We start from the raw sequence: 20,447 nt of genomic DNA, 5'->3' as shown, positions 1-20,447 counted from the left end.
ACTAGCCTTTCTTCCATCAGCTGCTGAATCAAATAAAAGAAGATTGTAACCTGAAAGCAATAGCAAATATAATTTAAAGGAGTAATAATAATAATGCTCATCTAATTTACTCCCTAAATCTATGAGGCTGGAAAGACAGATTAAATATAACCATTTTATTGATGCAGAGATTGAAGCCTGCCACAGTTTAATGATTTGCCAAATGTCCATAAAGCTAGTAACTTAGAGACCAGGTCTCTGGCTACTATAGTTGGTAGTTTTGAGTACACAAGAGCTTGTGAAAATATAAAGCATCTCTCACAGTAAGCTGATCTCTTCACCAGCTTTTTGTTTTGAAAATTGAGGACTGTTGCCAAACTCCTGTTCTAGAATCTAAGCAAAAAGTTTGGTCTATAAAGATTTCAAGACTTTCCAAATGAAAGCAATCTAGTTGAACTACTCATGGCAGCATAGTTTGTGTACTCCCTGTGTCACTGGCTCAACGAACATTTATTTAGATTAGGACATGTGATATACAAGGCACTGTGCAAAATTAAACTAATGATCAATTGAAAAGATAAAAAAATTCCTCTTCCCCTCAAAGAATTCAGTCTAAGGGAAGAGGTAATATATAGACAGCTGTGACTTATTATGGGGTTTTATCTGTGTCACCGATTAAACTAGATTGGTCAGTGGCATTCTGTTTTATTTCCAGTACTTTGCACAATGCATAGCATACAATATATGCTCAGTAAATTTTGAGTGAATTAGATGTCTAGGTTAAAAGACAATATATAAGATAGCTTTCTAAGATTTACAGAGTAAAGGTGATTGATAAAGCTTAGGTGAAACAGGCTCTGAATTATTTTAATAAACTGAAACAACAAGCTTTGAAAAAAATTCTTAGATTTTACTCATGGAAACAAAATGATTTATAGAAAAATATTGTGGCACATTTAAAATAAGCTGGCATTTTCCTTATTATTTACCCCTAAAACTTCCTTAGAATAATTAGGGGATATACTTGAATAAAAGAGCAACAGATCAGTCACTCTAAAGGAAAGAAAGAAAACTAAAGGTCTTTCTTTATATACATAGAAATAAAACATGTACTCCTGTAGTCATATAGATTATAGAATGGAGTATCTAGACAGGTATTTCTGAACTGAAAATGCCAAAGGTCTTCCTTAAGCTAAGGAAGAAATATTATCTCATTTTTCCTTAATGTCAAATGGGGTTTTAGGAGGTACATTATAGCTTCTTAAAAAATGACTACTACGATGCTGTTTGGTACAATTCTATGGAAAATAGCATGTATTAAAACAATGTCAAAAGCTACTGTGTCTTTTACTGTGTCTACATCTCTGGTAGGATGCAATCAGGGCAAGTGGAAAGATGTGTAAAAAGAGTAAGCGTGAGGTGGATTCCAAGGAGGAATTTTAATTCAGGAGAAAAGTTGAGGGGATATAGTAATTCTAATGTGACACATAAAATACAGGTAAAATGAGAATTCTTTACACACTATTAATACAATGTTGAAATCTTTAGCAATTTAATTACTGACTACTGGACTATGATGTATATCACATCTATTCTAAAATATATTTTCCCCACATTTCAGCATCTCTGACATGAGTCTAGTATATGTAATAAGAAAACACTGTTTCACAGTTTAATTGGCAGTTTAATTTTTTCTTAGCAATACATAAAGTGGTGGATCTTACAACTACGACATCTTAGGAAGAAATATAGCACCAGAGGGATACTATTTTGTTCGCTCTCGTACACTGAGATCCTTAGCAGCTTCCTCACAGAACAAACAAAAAAGGTTGAAGATAAAATCACAATAATTAAGCATTAAAACTTCATCCATTCTACATATCCACATGGGAAATTTTATACTGAGTTTGAAATTAAGAAAAAAAAAAGATATTGAGATAAAGCAGTAGCTAAGCACATCCTGAGTCTGAAGTAAATCTACTGTGAGGCTATGGGGAAAAAATAGCTGATTTATCTGAAGGATGCCTCAGCTGGGGAAGTTGCTAAGCAACCTGCAATAGGTGAGGCAAGTGTCTAAGACTTTCTACAAGCTCCTTTGTGTGGAAACAAACATTTAGCCTCTTTCTACAGTTTTATAGAGGAAACAATCACCTAGACAAAGAGGAAACAAAGCCCTATTCTAAGAGACAGAAAGAATGGATGACAGATGTATTCAGGTAGCTATGTCTTTGTGTCCCTTCACCATCTATTTAAGTGCTCAATAAATATTTGTTTCTTAACTGAAATGAATAAACAAGTATATAAATATACGATATGAATGGTTATGGTAACCTTTTCAACCCATTGGGCTATTAAGATACAATTCAAGATCAAGAGGGACGGGCTTTCTACATTAGACACCCCAATGCCAAATGGCTATGAGGTACTTTCATGAAGCAGAGACACACAAACTCACACGACATGAGTTTAGAGAGAGATGATCAGCATTCAAGTGAAAAGTCCAATAACATTTCTGTTAAGTAAAGTCATTGTGATCTGCCTTCATTTCCTTAAATTAGAGAATGATGTTTCTGGTTTCCTTCTTTCAAGAGTGTGAAAATAAATGAAAAAAAGGAAGAAAAAAGATCTTTCTCCCTCTCAAAATGAATCTCAAAATATGCTGAATATATTTTCATACTGCATCAATTTTTATTTTTAAAGCCTTTACTTTGAAAAATCAAACTGTGCATGTAGCACAGAAATAATTTAATGCCATTACCCAGCTTTTGCTGAGAACCTCCACTCTCTCTATCAGTTTGTTCTATCACACAGTGCTACTGGCAATGTAAAAATGACCAATGCAATAAATATCACTTAATAATTACAAAAATATACTTTCTATAATTAGCTTTCCAGGAACTATTAAATAAGCACCCCCCCCCATATTTGTACCCAGTTCTCTTACCTGCTGTGCAGAATTCTATAATTTCACTCCATTCAGACACAACATAATCACCATCAACTTGTTTTGAGGCAGTCTGCACTGCTACTGTATACTCAGTTCTTGGGCTCAAAAACCAGTGTCCACGGACAGTCATCGGCAAGGGAACAGCTTTTGCCACCAGTTTTGTTGGAACATCCTAAGAAAGGAAAGGAGGAAGAGAGGTACGGGTGGGTGGAAGAAGATGAATTAATGTAGCAGTATAACTTGAGTCAACTGTAAACAGTGTGGAAGAACTTATTAAATTCCTAGCTAAAATGTTTAAAGATATTTAGCAATTACTATCTTCAAATCTCTTATTCTTCAGATGTTAAAAAAAAAAAAAAAAGGCCCGATTTGATCAAGAAACATGCAAAGATTACACAGCTAGCTAATGGCATAAGTGTACATGGATTCATCTTCTTGACTTCTAGTATAATGTTCTTCTTTGTACATTCCTTAATATGCTCCTTAAAATGCAATATTCTAATATTTTAAAATATTGTATTTATTTAATATATTGCTGCTGTTCAGTCAGAGAAGCCCATTATTAAATATTTTATATGTGAAGGGACAGAATATTTTTAAATAAATGATTGCTTCACATGCAAATGTGGTAACATTTGTTTTACTTGTATTCAAGTGTGGAGCCTATATCACAGAAAGTCTAGGTATTTTAAAACGATGATTAATAAGGTAACTAAACCTGGTTCATATTCACTGTATTTCCAAAGATATGGTATTCTAAGTATGGGATGAAGAAAGGGGATCAAATCTTGACCCCTCACCATTTAATGCTAAACATTTCAAAGCTAATTCAAAGAAGCTAAGTGTTACCAAAGAGAATATCCAACACTAGAAAGATTAAAATTGGAACATAGGAAATTACTGTTTTATCAATCTTGTCCTATCACATTTATCTGTACGTATAAGACTCACTCACCATTAGTATGTATAGTTATACTATACACATATAGTAAAATGCATAAATTTTAGACAAGAATTCTTCCAAAAGATTTATCAAGTTAAAATCTAGTTATAAAATATTAAAGTAAGATCAGTTTTCGTATCAGTGAAAACACTGAAAACATAAGAAAGAATTTTTAAGTCAGAGAACTATTTATCCTCTCTAGAGCTACTTTTGGAGAGAGATATGTATCGGTTAAGATAGTGATAAGCAGACAGCTAAGAGCATAAATATTAGAGAATTGTTACAAGTCTAAAACACCTAAAGGCTATTTTTACTCTCAAACAATAAAATTGATTACATAAAGCAATTTTCAGCCCGTAAGTATTTTGACAAATATTCTAAAGTCTATAAGCTGCCACTGATATTCTCCTTTTGGCAGTTATTTATAGGGAAAAATGTGTGCTTCAGTGGAAAACTATGAACCATCTATAGCACACTCTGCTGGTTGTCTTCTTCCGATTTTGCGGAATATATTCTACAACTCTGTAATTTGTAGACATGCGATACCAATTCCGTTATTCTTATCTAAACACATGCCAGTGAATTTTGTCCCCTAGAAGTACTCCCTGTCCTCCTGCCCTTGTTCTTCACCAACACCACATGGGTTTTGCCTCCACTGTACATTTATTTCAATATCCTGGTCCTTAAAATGTCTTTTCTGGACCATCCTTTGAAGTGGCTCTATTAAAAACTTCATCAGTTACCTCATTAGTGTTAAATAAAATCTTTAACACGTTCATTTTTATGTCTGTATGAGAGTTAAGATTTCACATTTTCTGGGAGAAAAAAGTGTATTTTAACCCATATATATGTCATTTCCTTATAAAATTTCTTGGAAGGATACAGCTTTTAAATGACATAACTTTCATTTTTAATGTCAAGTATAAGTAATCAGTGCAACATTATTCCTTCTTTCAAAATGGCATCATAATTAGAAAGTTTTAAGATACAAATGAACATAAGGCTGTGTTAGCATTTTACCTTGTGTTTAAATTTATTGGAGTTCTTGTTCTCTTTCTTATTGAGGTCAATGAAATAGTGTGTAATGCGGTCCTTTGACTTTGAATCCATTTCCCATGAGATCTTGAATGAGTCGCAGGTGATGTTGCTTATTTTGATGTTGCGTGGCACAGGAAGTTCCTCCATCTCTGCTATGCCACTGTCCTGTGATTTGTTCCCTGCGAGAAAACAATGCACAGATAGTTTCTGACTAGTGAACTCTTCCTAGTTTGCAAGGCCATTAGCTACCTGTTTGTGAACTCATCTAATTACTAAATTTTAGATTTCATTTTGTTCATGAAGTAATTTGAGTGTTAATGATAGTAAGACTGTCATTACGTGATCACATTACCAACAAAAAGCAGAAATGAATTAGTCCTTACCACCTCTGTTTTCAGTTTTCTCTCCCAGTTTCTGCTTTTACAGAAATGAAAGCAAGAACGCTGTCGATCCACCTCTCTAACCTATGAAAGTTTAGCCTTACATGGTAGATTCTGTCTGAAAAGGGACCATTTTTCTTACATGACCAATTGACTCTGCTCTAAAGCAATCCTAGGTGTTTTTAAGCTAAATGAAATCAGAAACGTTGATAATGATATGAAAGAGTCCAGTCAAATAAAGGGAAATTTCTTTTAAAAAATCTGTGAGGTGTCAGTGACAGACTATAAAAATTGTTCCTTTTGGAAATTTATATATAGAAATAGCACATAATGTTTATGTTATATTTACAAATAATATAAAAGACCATTTTTAAAACAGTTACTGTAAAGGGATTACTCTAGGAATCTTTTTACCTGTCATAGCCATGCTGATTGATATTATTAAAATCTTGAAGAACTCATCTGACATCTGGTTACTTTACAGACTATGTCCTACATTTTCAATTCGAGAAAATTCTATCACTTTGGCCAATATTATAGAGCAGAGTATGACAGATGACAGGACAAAAAGAGAAAATACAGAGTTGACAAGTTTGTTTCATATGTAACAAAGACATATTGAATGAAATTTTATTCCACTTCTTCCTGTGTTCCTTTTCCCCCAAGACAAAGTAAAATTCAATGCCCCAGAAAAAATATATAATTGTTATTCATATGATAAAAGTCATAGGTCATAGATCAGCTATCTAACTTTTCTTTAACATAATAAAATAGCAAACCTTGATCAACAAAAACTGAAAGGAACAACAGTGAATGTCCCTTTGTAACAACACCTTCCACTTTGAGATTAGTTTGTATTCTTTACCCCCACAAGGTCTTCCCAGCTGGCTCACTGGTAAAGAATCCATATCCCTTGGAGTAGGAAATGGCACTCCTATATTCTTTCCTGGGAAATGGCATGGACAGAGGAGCCTGGCAGGCTATAGTCCATGGGCTCAGAAAGAGTCGAACATGACAGAGCATGCACACACAGCACCTCCCCCCCTCACACCCTCTCAATCACTGTTGTAAGACTTTTGATAATTTGCAGTCTTATCATTCATCCATTTGTTTCACCACAAGCTGTGTTGTGGCCAGAGCAACCTGATGACAAAGACTAATTTCAAAGTAACTAAAGTTCTTTATTGTCATTCTTGAATAATACTTTGAAAAATCCTTTCTTCTCTCATGTACTCCCTCACACCCTAGTTTATCCAGATTCCCATTTGATGAGACTCCCAGAAAAATTATTCCTTCACTTTTTTTTGCACGCCACCCCCCCCCGCCCCCCGACACACATGGCCTCATAGCATCCCAAATTGCTTCTTGCAGATGACACCACCCTTATGGCAGAAAGTGAAGAGGAACTAAAAAGCCTCTTGATGAAAGTGAAAGAGGAGAGTGAAAAAGTTGGCTTAAAGCTCAACATTCCGAAAACGAAGATCATGAAATCTGGTTCCATCGCTTCATGGCAAATAGATGTGGAAACAGTGTCAGACTTTATTTTTGGGGCTCCACAATCACTGCAGATGGTGATTGCAGCCATGAAATTAAAAGACGCTTACTCCTTGGAAGGAAAGTTATGACCAACCTAGATAGCATATTCAAAAGCAGAGACATTACTTTGCCAACAAAGGTCCGTCTAGTCAAGGCTATGTTTTTCCAGTGCTCATGTATGGATGTGAGAGTTGGACTGTGAAGAAAACTGAGTGCCAAAGAATTGATGCTTTTGAACTGTGGTGCTAGAGAAGACTCTTGAGAGTCCCTTGGACTGCAAGGAGATCCAACCAGTCCATTCTAAAGGAGATCAGTCCTGGGTGTTCTTTGGAAGGAATGATGCTCAACTCCAGTACTTTGGCCACCTCATGTGAAGAGTTGACTCATTGGAAAAGACTGATGCTGGGAGGGATTGGGGGCAGGAGGAAAAGGGGATGACAGAGGATGAGATGGCTGGATGGCATCACCGACTCGATGGACGTGAGTTTGAGTGAATTCCAGGAGTTGGTGATGGACAGGGAGGCCTGGTGTGCTGCAATTCATGGGGTCGCAAAGAGTTAGACACAACTGAGAGACTGAACTGAACTGAACTGAAAAGCCTTTCAGAAGTCAAGTGAAGGAAGAAACAAAGTGGAATCTCTTTAATGGCCTTGGGAAAGGGAAAGGCAATAAATATGCAAATGGTAATTTTTGTTCTAGTTAATAAAAGCTGACATTTTCTGATTGCAGTTATCTTCAAAACATAAGCAACATTAAATGAAAACCTTTCTGAACTAACAGCAGACATTTCTCCACAAATCACATGCATTATAAGAAGGAACCAAGATGGCTGAGGAGTAGGACTTGGAGCTTATTTCCTTCCACAGATACATCAAAAACACTTTTACAAATGGAATGATTTGCACAGAACGTCTACTGAACACTGACAAAAGACCTCAGCTTTCAAAAAGGGCAAGAAAAGCTCAATGTAACCAAGTAGGACAAAAGAAAAATGAAACAAAAAATGAGAGAGAAAGGCACTGGATGGGACCTGTGCCCCGGGGAGGGAGCTGTGAAGGAGGAAAGGTTCCCGTACCCTGGGAAGTCTTCTCACCAGCAGGGTGAAGGGGGGGAATCAGCTGGGACAGAGGGGGAACACCAGTGTGCGGAAGGCAAGAGAGAGTGACCTGCACAGACAGTTGGCACTGCCACCCTGTGCCCCCCAGCCTGGGGTGCTCGTCCACTGGTATGGGCAGCAGCTGGGTGCTGAAGCTCAAGCTTCAGGTCAGACCCAGGGAGAGGACTGGGGCTGCCTGTAGGCAAACAGCCTGACTCTTCAGTTGTGAACTGTGACAACTGAGGGTGCACTCGGAAGAAGCTGAGTTCACCAGAGAGGCAAGGCACCATTACTAGGGGAGTCCAGGAAGAGCGGTGAGACCGCCATAGAAGCTTCTTTACATGTGTGCATGCTCTCAGGCAACAGGATGCTACCTCTATGAGTTCTGGGGTTGGGCAAGAGCTGTTGCACTATTGTGGGCTCTAGAAGTGGGCAGGGGCTGCTGCAGAAACTAGGGAACATGGCCACAGAAGCCAGTTGCTGCCGCTGCGGTCAGGGGAAGCATGCATGAGCAGGGAGCAGGCACCAAGCCCTGCCTCTGCTGTCCTAGGAGGGCATGGGCTTTGCCACCACTGGGAGATCCAGAAGTAGGTGCCGATCACTGCTCCTGCTGTCCTGGGGTGCACACGCCACACTGCTGTTGGGAGACCCGTGGGTGGGCGCTGATCACTGCCACCATACCAGGAGAGCACGCAAGGGGTGCTGCACTCACACACCCCATATCAAGGGGATAATGAGCAACGTACATTGAGGAAGGAGGCAGAAAGCATTTCAAATAAAAGCAGCCCCTCAAGTTTGGACAAAATGGTGAAGTAAAAAGGCTTGAGCTCACTTCCTCTTATAAAAACACCAAAATCACAACTGAACAACTATTGACAAAAAAGACTGGAACCTACCAAAAAAAGTTTTATACCCAAAGATGAAGAAGCTGTGAGATGGCAGGGGGGGTAATTTCACAATATAATCAAATCCTATACCAGCTGGTTGGGAGACCCACAGACTGGAAAATAATGGTATCACAGAGGGTCTCCCACAGGAGTGCTAGTTCTGAGCCCCACTTCAGGCTCCAGAACCTGAGGGTCTGGCAGTGCAAGGAGGCGCCTCCAGCATCTGGCTTTGAAAACCAGCAGGGTTGGAGTGTAGGAACTCCCCAAGACTGGTGGAGACAAAGACTCCACGCCTAGATGGTGCACAGATGATTTCCTGTCCCCTGGGACCCAGAACAAAGCAGTGACTCCACAGGAGCTTGGGCTAGACCTACCTGAGGGTCATGGAGAGTCTCCTGGGGAGGCAGGAGTTGGCTGTGGCACAGTGGTGGGACAAGGAGACTGAAGGCAGAGCGCCACCCCCCCCACCACAATGAAACTGAAACTGTGATTTATAATCTGACAAACAAAAGTCTAAGATCAGATGGCTTCACAGGTGAATTCTATCAAGCCTTTAGAGAAGAGTTAACACCTCTCTCTCTGAAACACCTCCAAAAGTTGCAGAGGAAGACACATTCCCAAACTCATTCTATGAAGCTACCATCAACCTGGTACCAAATCCAGGCAAAGATACCACACACACAAAAAGAAAATTATAGGTCAATATCACTGATGAATATAGATGCACAAATTTGCAACAAAATACCAGCAAATAGAATCCAATGATACATTAAAAGGTTCATATACCATGATAAAGTGGGACTTTTCCCAGGGATGCAAGGATTTGTCAGTATCCGCAAATCAACTGTCTGATACACTACACTAACATACTAAAGAATAAAGATCACATGATCATCTCAACAGATGATCAGAAAAAGCTTCTGACAAAATTCAACACCCAATCATGATAAGCTCTACAGAAAGTGGGCACAGGAGGAACATACCTCAACAAAATAAAAGCCATATTTGACAAACCTCTAGCTAACATCATACTCAGTGGTGAAAAGCTGAAAACAGTTCCTCTAAGATAAAAACAAGACAAAGATGTTCACTCTACCATGTTTATTCAACATAGTTTTGGAAGTCCTAGCCATGGCAATCAGAGAAGAAAAATAAAAGGAATCCAAATGGGAAAAGAAGAAGTAAAACTGTCAATGCTAAGATGCTACCAGAAAACTACTAGAGCTCATCAATGATTTCAGTAAAGTTGCAGGATACAAAATTAACACATAGAAATCTGTTGCGTGTCTATACACTAACAATGAAAGATCAGAAAGATAGATTCAAGAAACAATCCCATTTACCATCACATCAAAAAGAATAAAATAGGGCTTCCCTGGTGTCCCAGATAAAGAACCTGCCTGTCTGTGCAGTTGACATGGGTTCAATCCCTGGTCTGGGAAGAACCAACCCGCTGCAGAGCAACTAAGCCCACGCACCAGAGCTATGAAGCCCAGTGCTCTAGAGTGTGGGAACCACAACTACTGAGGCCTCACGCTGCGACTACTGAAGCCTGTGTGCCCTAGAGCCCATGCTCTGCAACAGGAGAAGCCACCACAGTGAGAAGCCCTGAATACACCTCACCTAGAGAGTAGCCCCTGCTCTCCACAACTAGAGAAAAGCCTATGCAGCAATGAAGAACCAGCACAGCCAAAAGTAAATAAATAAAATTATTTTTTAAAAAAGAATAAAATGTCCAGGAATAAACCAACCTAAGGAGGCAAAAGACCTGTACTCTGAAAACTGCAAGATGCTGATGAAAGAAATCAAAGATGACACAGATGGAAAAATATAACATGTCCATAGATTGGAAGAATCAATACTGTCAAAATGACTACACTACCCAAGGCAATCTACAGACTCATTGCAATCCCTATCAAATTACCGATGGCATTTTTCACAGAACTAGAACAAAATAATTTTTAAATTTGTATGCAGGCAAAAAAGACCCCAAATAACCAAGGCAATCCTAAGGGTGGGGTGGGGGGAAACAAAAATGGAGCTGAAGGAATCAGGCTCCCTAAATTCAGACTATACTACAAAGCCACCATTTTCAAACATAAGGTACTGACACAAAACAGAAACATTACCTCAGTGGAAGATGATAAAAAGCCCAGAAATAAACCCACACTCCTGTGGTCACCTAATAAGTGACAAAGGAGGAGATACACAATGAAGAAAAGACACTCTTTGGAGGAGATGCTTCTGGGAAAACTGGAGAGCTACATGAAAAAGAATGAAATTAGAAAATTCTTTAACACCACATACAAAAGCTCAAACTGGATTAAAAGCCTAAATATAAAACCTGATACTATTAAACTCCTTTAGAGGAAAACATAAGAACAACACTCTTTCATATAAATAATGGGTTTTTTAAATCCATCTCCTAGAGTCATGGAAATAAAAACAAAAAATAAATGGGATCTAATTAAACTCAAAAACTTTGTACAGCAAAAGAAACCATAAATAAAATGAAAAGACAACCCACAGAATGGAAGAAAATATCTGCAAATGATGTGATGAGGGATCAATCTCCAAACTATACAAACAGCTCATGCTACTCAATATCAAACAACTCAACTGAAAAAGGGTACAAGACTTAAATAGACATTTCACCAAGGAAGACATACAGATTGCCAAAAAACACATGAAAAGATGCTTAACATCACTAATTATTAGATAAACGGAAAAAAAAAGCACAATAAGTTACCACCTCATGCTAGTCAGAATGTCCTAAGTCGCTTCAGTTGTGTCCAATTCTTTGTGACGCCATGGACTGTAGCCTGCCAGGATCTTCTTTCCAAGGGGTTCTCCAAGCAAAATACTGGAGTGTATTGCCATGCCCTTCTCCAGGGGATCTTCCCATCATCAAAGGCCATCATCAAAAACTCTATACACAATAAATTCTGGAGAGGGTGTTGAGAAAAGGGAATCCTCCTACACTATTGGTAGGAATGTAAATTGGTACAACCACTATGGAGAACAGTTATATGTATTTTCCTTAAAAAATTAAAAATACAGCTACCATATAATCCAACAATCCTAATCCTGGGGGTATCTCCAAAGAAAACCATACTTCAAAAATATACATGTGCCACAATGTTCATTGCAGCACTATACACAACAACCAAGACATAGCAAGTGATATAAATGTATATCCACAGATGAATGTATAAAGATGTGGTGTACATACACAATGGAATATTACCTAGCCGTAAAAAATAATGAAATTATGCCATTTGCAGCAACATGATGGACCCAGAGATTATCATACTAAGGTAAGTGAGTCATACAGAGAAAGACAAATATCATATGACATCACTTATATTTGGAACCTAATTTTAAAAAATGATACAAAAAAACTTATTTTATTTTTTTTACAAAACACTAGGCCATTCAGATATTACCTAAAGGGGAAGTGACAAATGGATTATACAGTGCAAGTGACAAATAGATTTAAGAGATTAGATCCGACAGAGTACCTGAAGAACTATGGATGGAAGTTCGGAACACTGTACAGGAGGAGGTGACCAAACCATCCCCAAGAAAAACAAATGCAACAAGGCAAAATGGTTGTCTGAGGCGGCCTTACAAATAGCTGAGAAAAGAGAAGCAGAAGGCAAAGGAGCAAAGGAAAGATATACCCATCTGAATGCAGAGTTCCAAAGAACAGCAAGGAGAGATAACAGTCTTTTTAAATGAATAGTGCAAAGAAACAGAGGAAAACAATAGAATGGGAATCACTAGAGATCTCTTCAAGAAAATGAGAGATACCAAGGGAACATTTCATGCAAAGATGGGCACAAAAAAGGGCAGAAACGATCTGGACCTAACAGAAGCAGAAGATATTAAGAAGAGGTGGCAAGAAAACATAGAACTGTACAAAAAAGGTCTTAATGATCCAGAGAACCATAATGGTGTCATCATTCACCTAGAGCCAGACATCCTGGAGACTGAAGTCAAGTGGACCTTAGGAAGCATAACTACCAACAAAGCTAGTAGAGGTGATGGAATTCCAGCTGAGCTATTTCAAATTCTAAAAGATGATGCTATGAATATGCTGCACTCAATACGCCAGCAAATTTGGAAAACTCAGCAGTGGCCACAGGACTAGAAAAGGTCAATTTTCATTCCAATCCCAAAGAAGGGCAATGCTGAAGGGAGTATGACAAGGCTGTATATTGTCACCCTGCTTATTTAACTTCTGTGCAGAGTACATCATGTGAAATGCCAGGCTGGATGAAGCTCAAGCTAAAATCAAGATTCCTGGGAGAAATATGAATAACCTCAGATATGCAGATGACACTACTCTAATGGCAGAAAGCGAAGAGGAACTAAAGAACCTCTTGATTAAAGTGAAAGAGGAGAGTGAGTGAAAAAGCTGGCTTAAAACTCAACATTCAAAAAACGAAGATCATGGCATCATCCAGTCCAATCACTTTATGACAAATAGATCTGAAAACAATGAAAACAGCGAGAGACTTTCTTTCCTGGGGCTTCAAAATCACTGTAGATGGTGACAACAGTCATGAAATTAAGAGACACTTGCTTCTTGGAAGAAAAACTATGGCAGACCTAGACAGCATATTAAAAACCAGAGACATTTACTTTGCTAACAAAGGTCCCTATAGTGCAAGCTGTGGTTTTTCCAGTAGTCATGTATGGATGTGAGAGCTGGACAATAAAGGCTGAGCGCCAAAGAAGTGATGATTTTGAACTGCAGTGCTGGAGGAGACTCTTGAGAGTCCCTTGGACTGCAAGATCAAACCAATTCAATCCTAAAGGAAATCAAACCTGAATATTCATCTGAAGGCCTGATGCTGAAGCTCCAATACTTGGTTACTCATTGGAAAAGACCTGATGCTGGGAAAGATTGAGGGCAGGAGAAGGGGGAGACAGAAGATGAGATGGTTGGTAGCATCATCGACTCAATGGACATGAGTCTGAGCAAACTCAGGGAGATAATGAAGGAGAGGGAAGCCTGGGGTGCTGCAGCTCATGGGTTTGCAAAGTCGGCCATGACTGAGTGACAACAAAACAAAAAGACTCACAGATGTAGAATACTAACTTACGGTTACTAAAGGTGTTTGGGAGGGATAAATAAGGAGGCTTCAAATAACATTTCACACTACTATTTATAAAATAATCAACAGGGACCTCCTATAAAGCACAGGAAACTTTACTCCATAGTTTATAATAACCTGTATGGGAAAAGACTCTGAAAAAGGATATATGTATAACTGAATCACTTTTTTCTACACCTGAAACTAACGTTGTAAATCAACCATATTACAATATGAAATAAAAATTTAAAAACAAATCATATGCATTATAACTCTCCACATAATTTCATTTTTTTTTATTTTTTAACTTTAAAATATTGTATTGGTTTTGCCATGTATCAACATGAATCCACCACAGGCATACATGTGTTCCCCATCCTGAACCCTCCTCCCTCCTCCCTCCCCGTACCATCCCTCTGGGTCGTCCCAGTGCACCAGCCCCAAGCACCCAGTATCGTGCATCGAACCTGGACTGGCGACTTGTTTCATGTATGATATTATACATGTTTCAGTGCCATTCTCCCAAATCATCCCACCCTCTCCCTCTCCCACAGAGTCCAAAAGACTGTTCTACACATCAGTGTCTCTTTTGCTGTCTCGTATACAGGGTTATTGTTACCATCTTTCTAAATTCCATATATATGCGTTAGGATACTGTATTGGTGTTTTTCTTTCTGGCTTAAAAATTTCAAAACAACTCAGTGACAGAATTGTTTTTTAAGAAAAAATAAAGCTATTTTGAATTTGATCCAATTTATTGAAAATACGCCTTCAATATATTGCCAGTATCTAAAGTACTATATTTTGCCATGTAAACTTCCAGTATTTTTATCTTTTCAACTGAAAGTTACAGTTTCTAGAATATAATCTTAATACTTTGCTTTATACAGGTTCTCTTCTACTTGTTGAAACTTGATTAAAATTTTGTTACCTTTATTAAAAGGTGGAAACTTGCTCAAATCATATTTTTCCATTCAGAACAATATAAAGCTTAAATCTATAGGATGTGTTATATCAGGAACACTTATTTTCAGGTTCCTTATCATAATCTGAATTCTTAATAAAACCACCAGATTAGCCTCTATGCAGCTTTCTTACTCGGAAAGAAAAATAATTTAAATAATTCTTACCAGTTTACATGTGACTTGCTTTTTACGCATGCTGTATGAATTCATTTTTAACTGAGATTTTGAGATAAGTGACAGAAAACAATGATTCTGTCTTTAAAATTGGTGAAAACAATAGGGAGCCACATGATGTTAATATTCAATAACCAGCCAATACTATCTCAGATCTGTACAATCAAGTGTACTTTCAAATGCAGCTTCCCCTTCACCATATTGGTAATTCAAGCTACATTTTTTTCTACTTTACATGCCAAATAATTCTAATAACTGTGGCTATACTGCTCACTGGTCATACTGAGCGAAGAACAAATAAGTGGGGCTTTCTATACATCCAAAATGTGAAAACTGCTTTTTTCAGAACAAGTATTTCAAAATTACTTTCCTAACAACAGCAATTACTAAAATACAAACTGAAAACCTAGCCAAATTATACTGATATATTTTATATGTAAGGTTCTTCTTTCACTGAACTTAAGCTGACTACCAAAAAATGATATTTTAAAAAACAGATTTATTGAAATAAAATTCACATACCATACAGCCATTTGTTTAAAGTGTACAACTCAATGTCTTTTAGTAGATTCAGAGTTCTGTATCCATCCCACAATCAGAACTTGCTTTTTACGTCAGAAGAAACTCCACACACCTTAGCTGTCACTCTCCAATCCCAACCTCTTCATGTTCCCTCTTCCTTCAATCACTAATCAATTTCCTGTCTTTGCATTTGCCTATCCTGGGTATTTCATTTAAATGGTATCATTTAATACGTGGTCCTTTGTGACTGGCTTCTTTCACTTAGCATACAATTTTCAAGTCTCACTCATGTTGTATAAAGACTTTATTTCTTTTTATTCCTGAATATTTCATTGTATGGATATACCAGCTTTTCTTTATCTACTTGTCAGCTAATGGATATTTGGCTTGTTTCTACTTTTTTGACTATTTGTTGCTATGAACATTCATGTACAGGTTTTTGTGTGAATATGTGTTTTCTCTTTTCTACAGTATATACCTGTAAGTTGAACTCTTGATTCATATGGTAACCTTATGCTTAAATTGCTAAGGAACTGCCAAACTGTTTTTCAAAGTGGCTACACTATTTTATATTCCCACTAGCAGTGTATATGGGTTCTAATTTCTCCACATCCTCATCCACACTTCTTATCATCTATCTTGTACTTTTGGTATCATTGTACATTTGGTATCATTAGGCCATTGCCTAATTCAAGGTCACAAAGATTTACACCTAAATTTTCTTCCTAAATTTTGACACTTACATTTAAGTTTTAGATCCATTCTTAATTTTTATATATGGTTATGAAGTAGGGGTCTAGGTTCATTCTTTCCCATGTAGATACACAGTTGTCCCAGCACCATTTATTATTTTTTCCTCATTTAGATATACAGTTGTTCTTCCACCATTTATTATTTTTCCACCCTTGTCTAAAATTAATTGGCTAAGCTATACTGCTACCTTTCGAGTCCAGGTTGCCATCAGTTCTCACCTAGATGATTACAACAGGAAAGCTCAGCTGGCTTATACCCATGACTCTCCTAAATTCAGTCTCATTAGAGCTGTTGCTGCTGCTGCTGCTAAGTCGCTTCAGTCGTGTCCGACTCTGTGCGACCCCATAGACGGCAACCCACCAGGCTCCTCCGTCCCTGGGATTCTCCAGGCAAGAACATTGGAGTGGGTTGCCATTTCCTTCTCCAATGCATGAAAGTGAGAAGTGAAAGTGAAGTCGCTCAGTCGTGTCCGACTCTTAGCGACCCCATGGACTGCAGCCTGCCAGGCTCCTCCATCCATGGGATTTTCCAGGCAAGAGTACTGGAGTGGGGTGCCATTGCCTTCTCCGCTGACTAGAGCAAGCTGCTTAAAACTATCTAAAAGATTCTCTATGCATTTAAAATAAAATCAACACTCCTTACCTTAGCCTATTAATTCTAATTTGAACTGTTTATTATCAGTTGGGGCTCAATCAGATAAGAGATGCATTGTAAGTGATATAGAATAAGATTTACCATAGAGGTTTCACACTGAGCAATTAAGAGGTAGCAAGAATACACAGAAGAATTGTAAAAAAAAAAAAAAAAGAAGAAAAAGTTTTAATGATCTGGATAACCATGATGGTGTGGTCACTCACCTAGAGCCAGACATCTTGGAATGTGAACTCAAGTGGGCCTTAGGAAGCATTACTACTGACAAAGCTAGTGGAGGTGATGGAATTCAAGCTGAGTTATTTCAAATTCTAAAAGATGATTCTGTCAAAGTGTTGCACTCAATATGCAAGCAAATTTGGAAAACTCAGCAGCGGCCACAGGACTGGAAAAGGTCAGTTTTCATCCCAATCCTAAACAAGAGCAAAGCCAAAGAATGTTCAAACTATTGTACAACTTCACTTATTTCACATGCTAGCAAGATTATGCTCAAAATCCTTCAAGCTAGGTTTCAGCAGTACATGAACCGAGAACTTCCAGATGTATAAGCTCAATTTAGAAAAAGGCAGAGGAACCAGAGATCAAATTGCAAACACTGGATCATAGAAAAACCAAGAGAATTCCAAAAACCTTCTACATCTGCTTCATTGACTATACTAAAAACTTTGACTATATGGATCATAACAAACTCTGGAAAATTCTTAAATGATGGGAATACCAGACCATCTTACCTGTCTCCTGAGAAGCCTGTATGTAAGTAGAGAAGCAACAGTTAGAACAGGATATGGAACAATGGCCTGGTTCAAACTTTGGAAAGAAGTATGACAAGGCTGCATATTGTCACCCTGCTTATTTAACTTCTATGCAGAGTATATCATGGGAAATGCCATGCTGGATGAAGCAAAAGTTGGAATCAAGGCTTCTGGTAGAAATATCAACCACCTCAGATATGCAGGTGATACCACTTTAATGGCAGCAAGTGAAAAACTAAAGAGCCTCTTGATGAAGGTGAAAGAGTAGAGTGAAAAAGCTGGTTTAAAACTCATCATTCTATACCTCATTAACAAATTGAAAGATAAAAACCATATGATTATCATAATAGATGCAGAGAAAGCCTTTGACAAAATTCAACATCCATTTATGATTAAAAACTCTCCAGAAAGCAGGAATAGAAGGAACACACATCAACATAATAAAAGCAATATATGATAAGTCCACAGCAAACATTATCCTCAATGGTGAAACATTAAAAGCATTTTCCCTAAAGTCAGGAACAAGACAAGGGTGCCCACTCTCACCACTATTATTCAACATAGTTTTGGAAGTCCTAGCCACAGCAGTCAGAGAAGAAAAAGAAATAAAAGGAATCCAGATTGAAAAGAAGTAAAACTCTCACTGTTTGCAGATGACATAATCCTCTACTTAGAAAACCCTACAGACTCCACCAGAAAATTACTAGAGCTAGTCAATGAATATAGTAAAGTTGCAGGATATAAAATTAACACACAGAAATCCCTTGAATTCCTATACACTAACAATAATAAAACAGAAAGAAATTAAGGAAAAATTCCATTCACCATTGCAATGAAAAGAATAAAATACTTAGGAATTAAATCTACCTAAAGAAACAAAAGACCTATATATAGATAACTATAAAATGCTGATGAAAGAAATCAAAGATGATACAAATAGATGGAGAAATATACCATGTTTCTGGATAGGAAGAATCAATATAGTGAAAATGAGTATACTACCCAAAGCAAGCTATAGAATCAATGCAATCCCTATCAAGCTACCAATGGTATTTTTCAGAGAACTAGAACAAATAATTTCACAACTTGTATGGAAATACAAAAAACCTCAAATAGCCAAAGCGATCTTGAGAAAGAAAAATGGAACTTGGAGGAATCAACCTGCCTGACTTCAGGCTCTACTACAAAGCCACAGTCAAGACAGTATGGTACTGGCACAAAGACAGAAACATAGATCAATGGAACAAAATAGAAAGCCCAGAGATAAATCCATGCACCTATGGAGACCTTATTTTTGACAAAGAAGGCAAGAATATACAATGGAGAAAAGACAATCTCTTTAACAAGTGGTGCTGGGAAAACTGGTCAATCAATTGTAAAAGAATGAAACAAGAACACTTTCTAACACCATATACAAAAATAAACTCAAAATGGATTAAAGATCTAAATGTATGACCAGAAACTATAAAACTCCTAGAGGAAAACATAGGCAAAACACTCTCTGACATAAATCACAGCAGGATACTCTATGAACCGCCTCCCAGAGTAATGGAAATAAAAGCAAAAATAAACAAATGGGACCTAATTAAAATTAAAAGCTTTTGCACAATGAAGGAAACTATAAGAAGGTGAAAAGACAGCCTTCAGAATGGGAGGAAATAATAGCAAACAAAGCAACTGACAAAGAATTAATCTCAAAAATATACAAGCAGCTCCTGCAGCTCAATCCCAGAAAAATAAATGATCCAATCAAAAAATGGGCCAAAGAACTAAACAGGCATTTCTCCAAAGAAGACATACAGATGGCTAACAAACACATGAAAAGATGCTCAACATCACTCATTATCAGAGAAAGGCAAATCAAAACCACAGTGAGGTACCATCTCACACCAGTCAGAATGGCTGCTATCCAAAAGTCTACAAACAATAAATGCTGGAGAGAGTGCAGAGAAAAGGGAACCCTCTTACACTGTTGGTGGGAATGCAAACTAGTACAGCCACTATGGAGAACAGTGTGGAGATTCCTTAAAAAACTGGAAATAGAACTGCCATATGACCCAGCAATCCCACTGCTGGGCACACACACGGAGGAAACCAGAATTGAAAGAGACACATGTAGCCCAATGTTCATTGCAGCACTGTTTATAATAGCCAGGACATGGAAGCAACCTAGATGTCCATTGGCAAACAAATGGATAAGAAAGCTGTGGGACATACACACAATGGAATATTACTCAGTCATTAAAAATAATGCATTTGAATCAGCTCTAATGAGGTGGATGAAACTGGAGCCTATTAAACACAGTGAAGTAAGTCAGAAAAACACCAATACAGTATACTAACACATATATATGGAATTTAGATTGTAATGATGGCCCTATATGCAAGACAGCAAAAGAGATGTAAAGAAGTCTTTTCAACTCTGTGGGAGAAGGCAAGGGTGGGATGATTTTAGAGGGTAGTGTTGAAACATGTATATCATCATATGTGAAGTGGATCACCAGTCCAGGTTCTATGCATGAGACAGTGTGCTCAGGGTTGGTGCACTGGGATGACCCTGGGGGAGGATGGGGAGGGAAGTAGGAGGGGTGTTCTGGATGGGGAACACATGTGCACCTGTGGCTGATTCATGTTGATGTATGGCAAAAACCACTACAATATTGTAAAGTAATTAGCCTCCAATTAAAATAAATAATTTAAAAAATAAAAAAAAATAAAACAT

General features: G+C 37.7%; 1 protein-coding gene across 6 annotated transcripts in view; it reads right to left on the bottom strand.

The window, feature by feature from the left end:
* PHYHIPL (phytanoyl-CoA 2-hydroxylase interacting protein like) overlaps positions 1–20,447 on the bottom strand; it is a 94,884-nt gene that overhangs the window by 6,838 nt on the left and 67,599 nt on the right. For all 6 annotated transcript variants that reach the window (XM_061405032.1, XM_061405034.1, XM_061405036.1 and 3 more), the window contains 2 exons: positions 4,890–5,086; positions 2,924–3,098 (listed from right to left, as the gene is read on the bottom strand). In XM_061405032.1, the coding sequence (XP_061261016.1) occupies positions 2,924–3,098; positions 4,890–5,086 (372 nt within the window). The remainder of the gene's footprint in view (positions 1–2,923; positions 3,099–4,889; positions 5,087–20,447) is intronic.

Source organism: Bos javanicus, chromosome 28 (genome assembly GCF_032452875.1).
Source record: "Bos javanicus breed banteng chromosome 28, ARS-OSU_banteng_1.0, whole genome shotgun sequence".
In the NCBI taxonomy this organism is placed as follows: Eukaryota; Metazoa; Chordata; class Mammalia; order Artiodactyla; family Bovidae; genus Bos; species Bos javanicus.
This window is presented reverse-complemented; position numbering and strand designations above follow the sequence as displayed.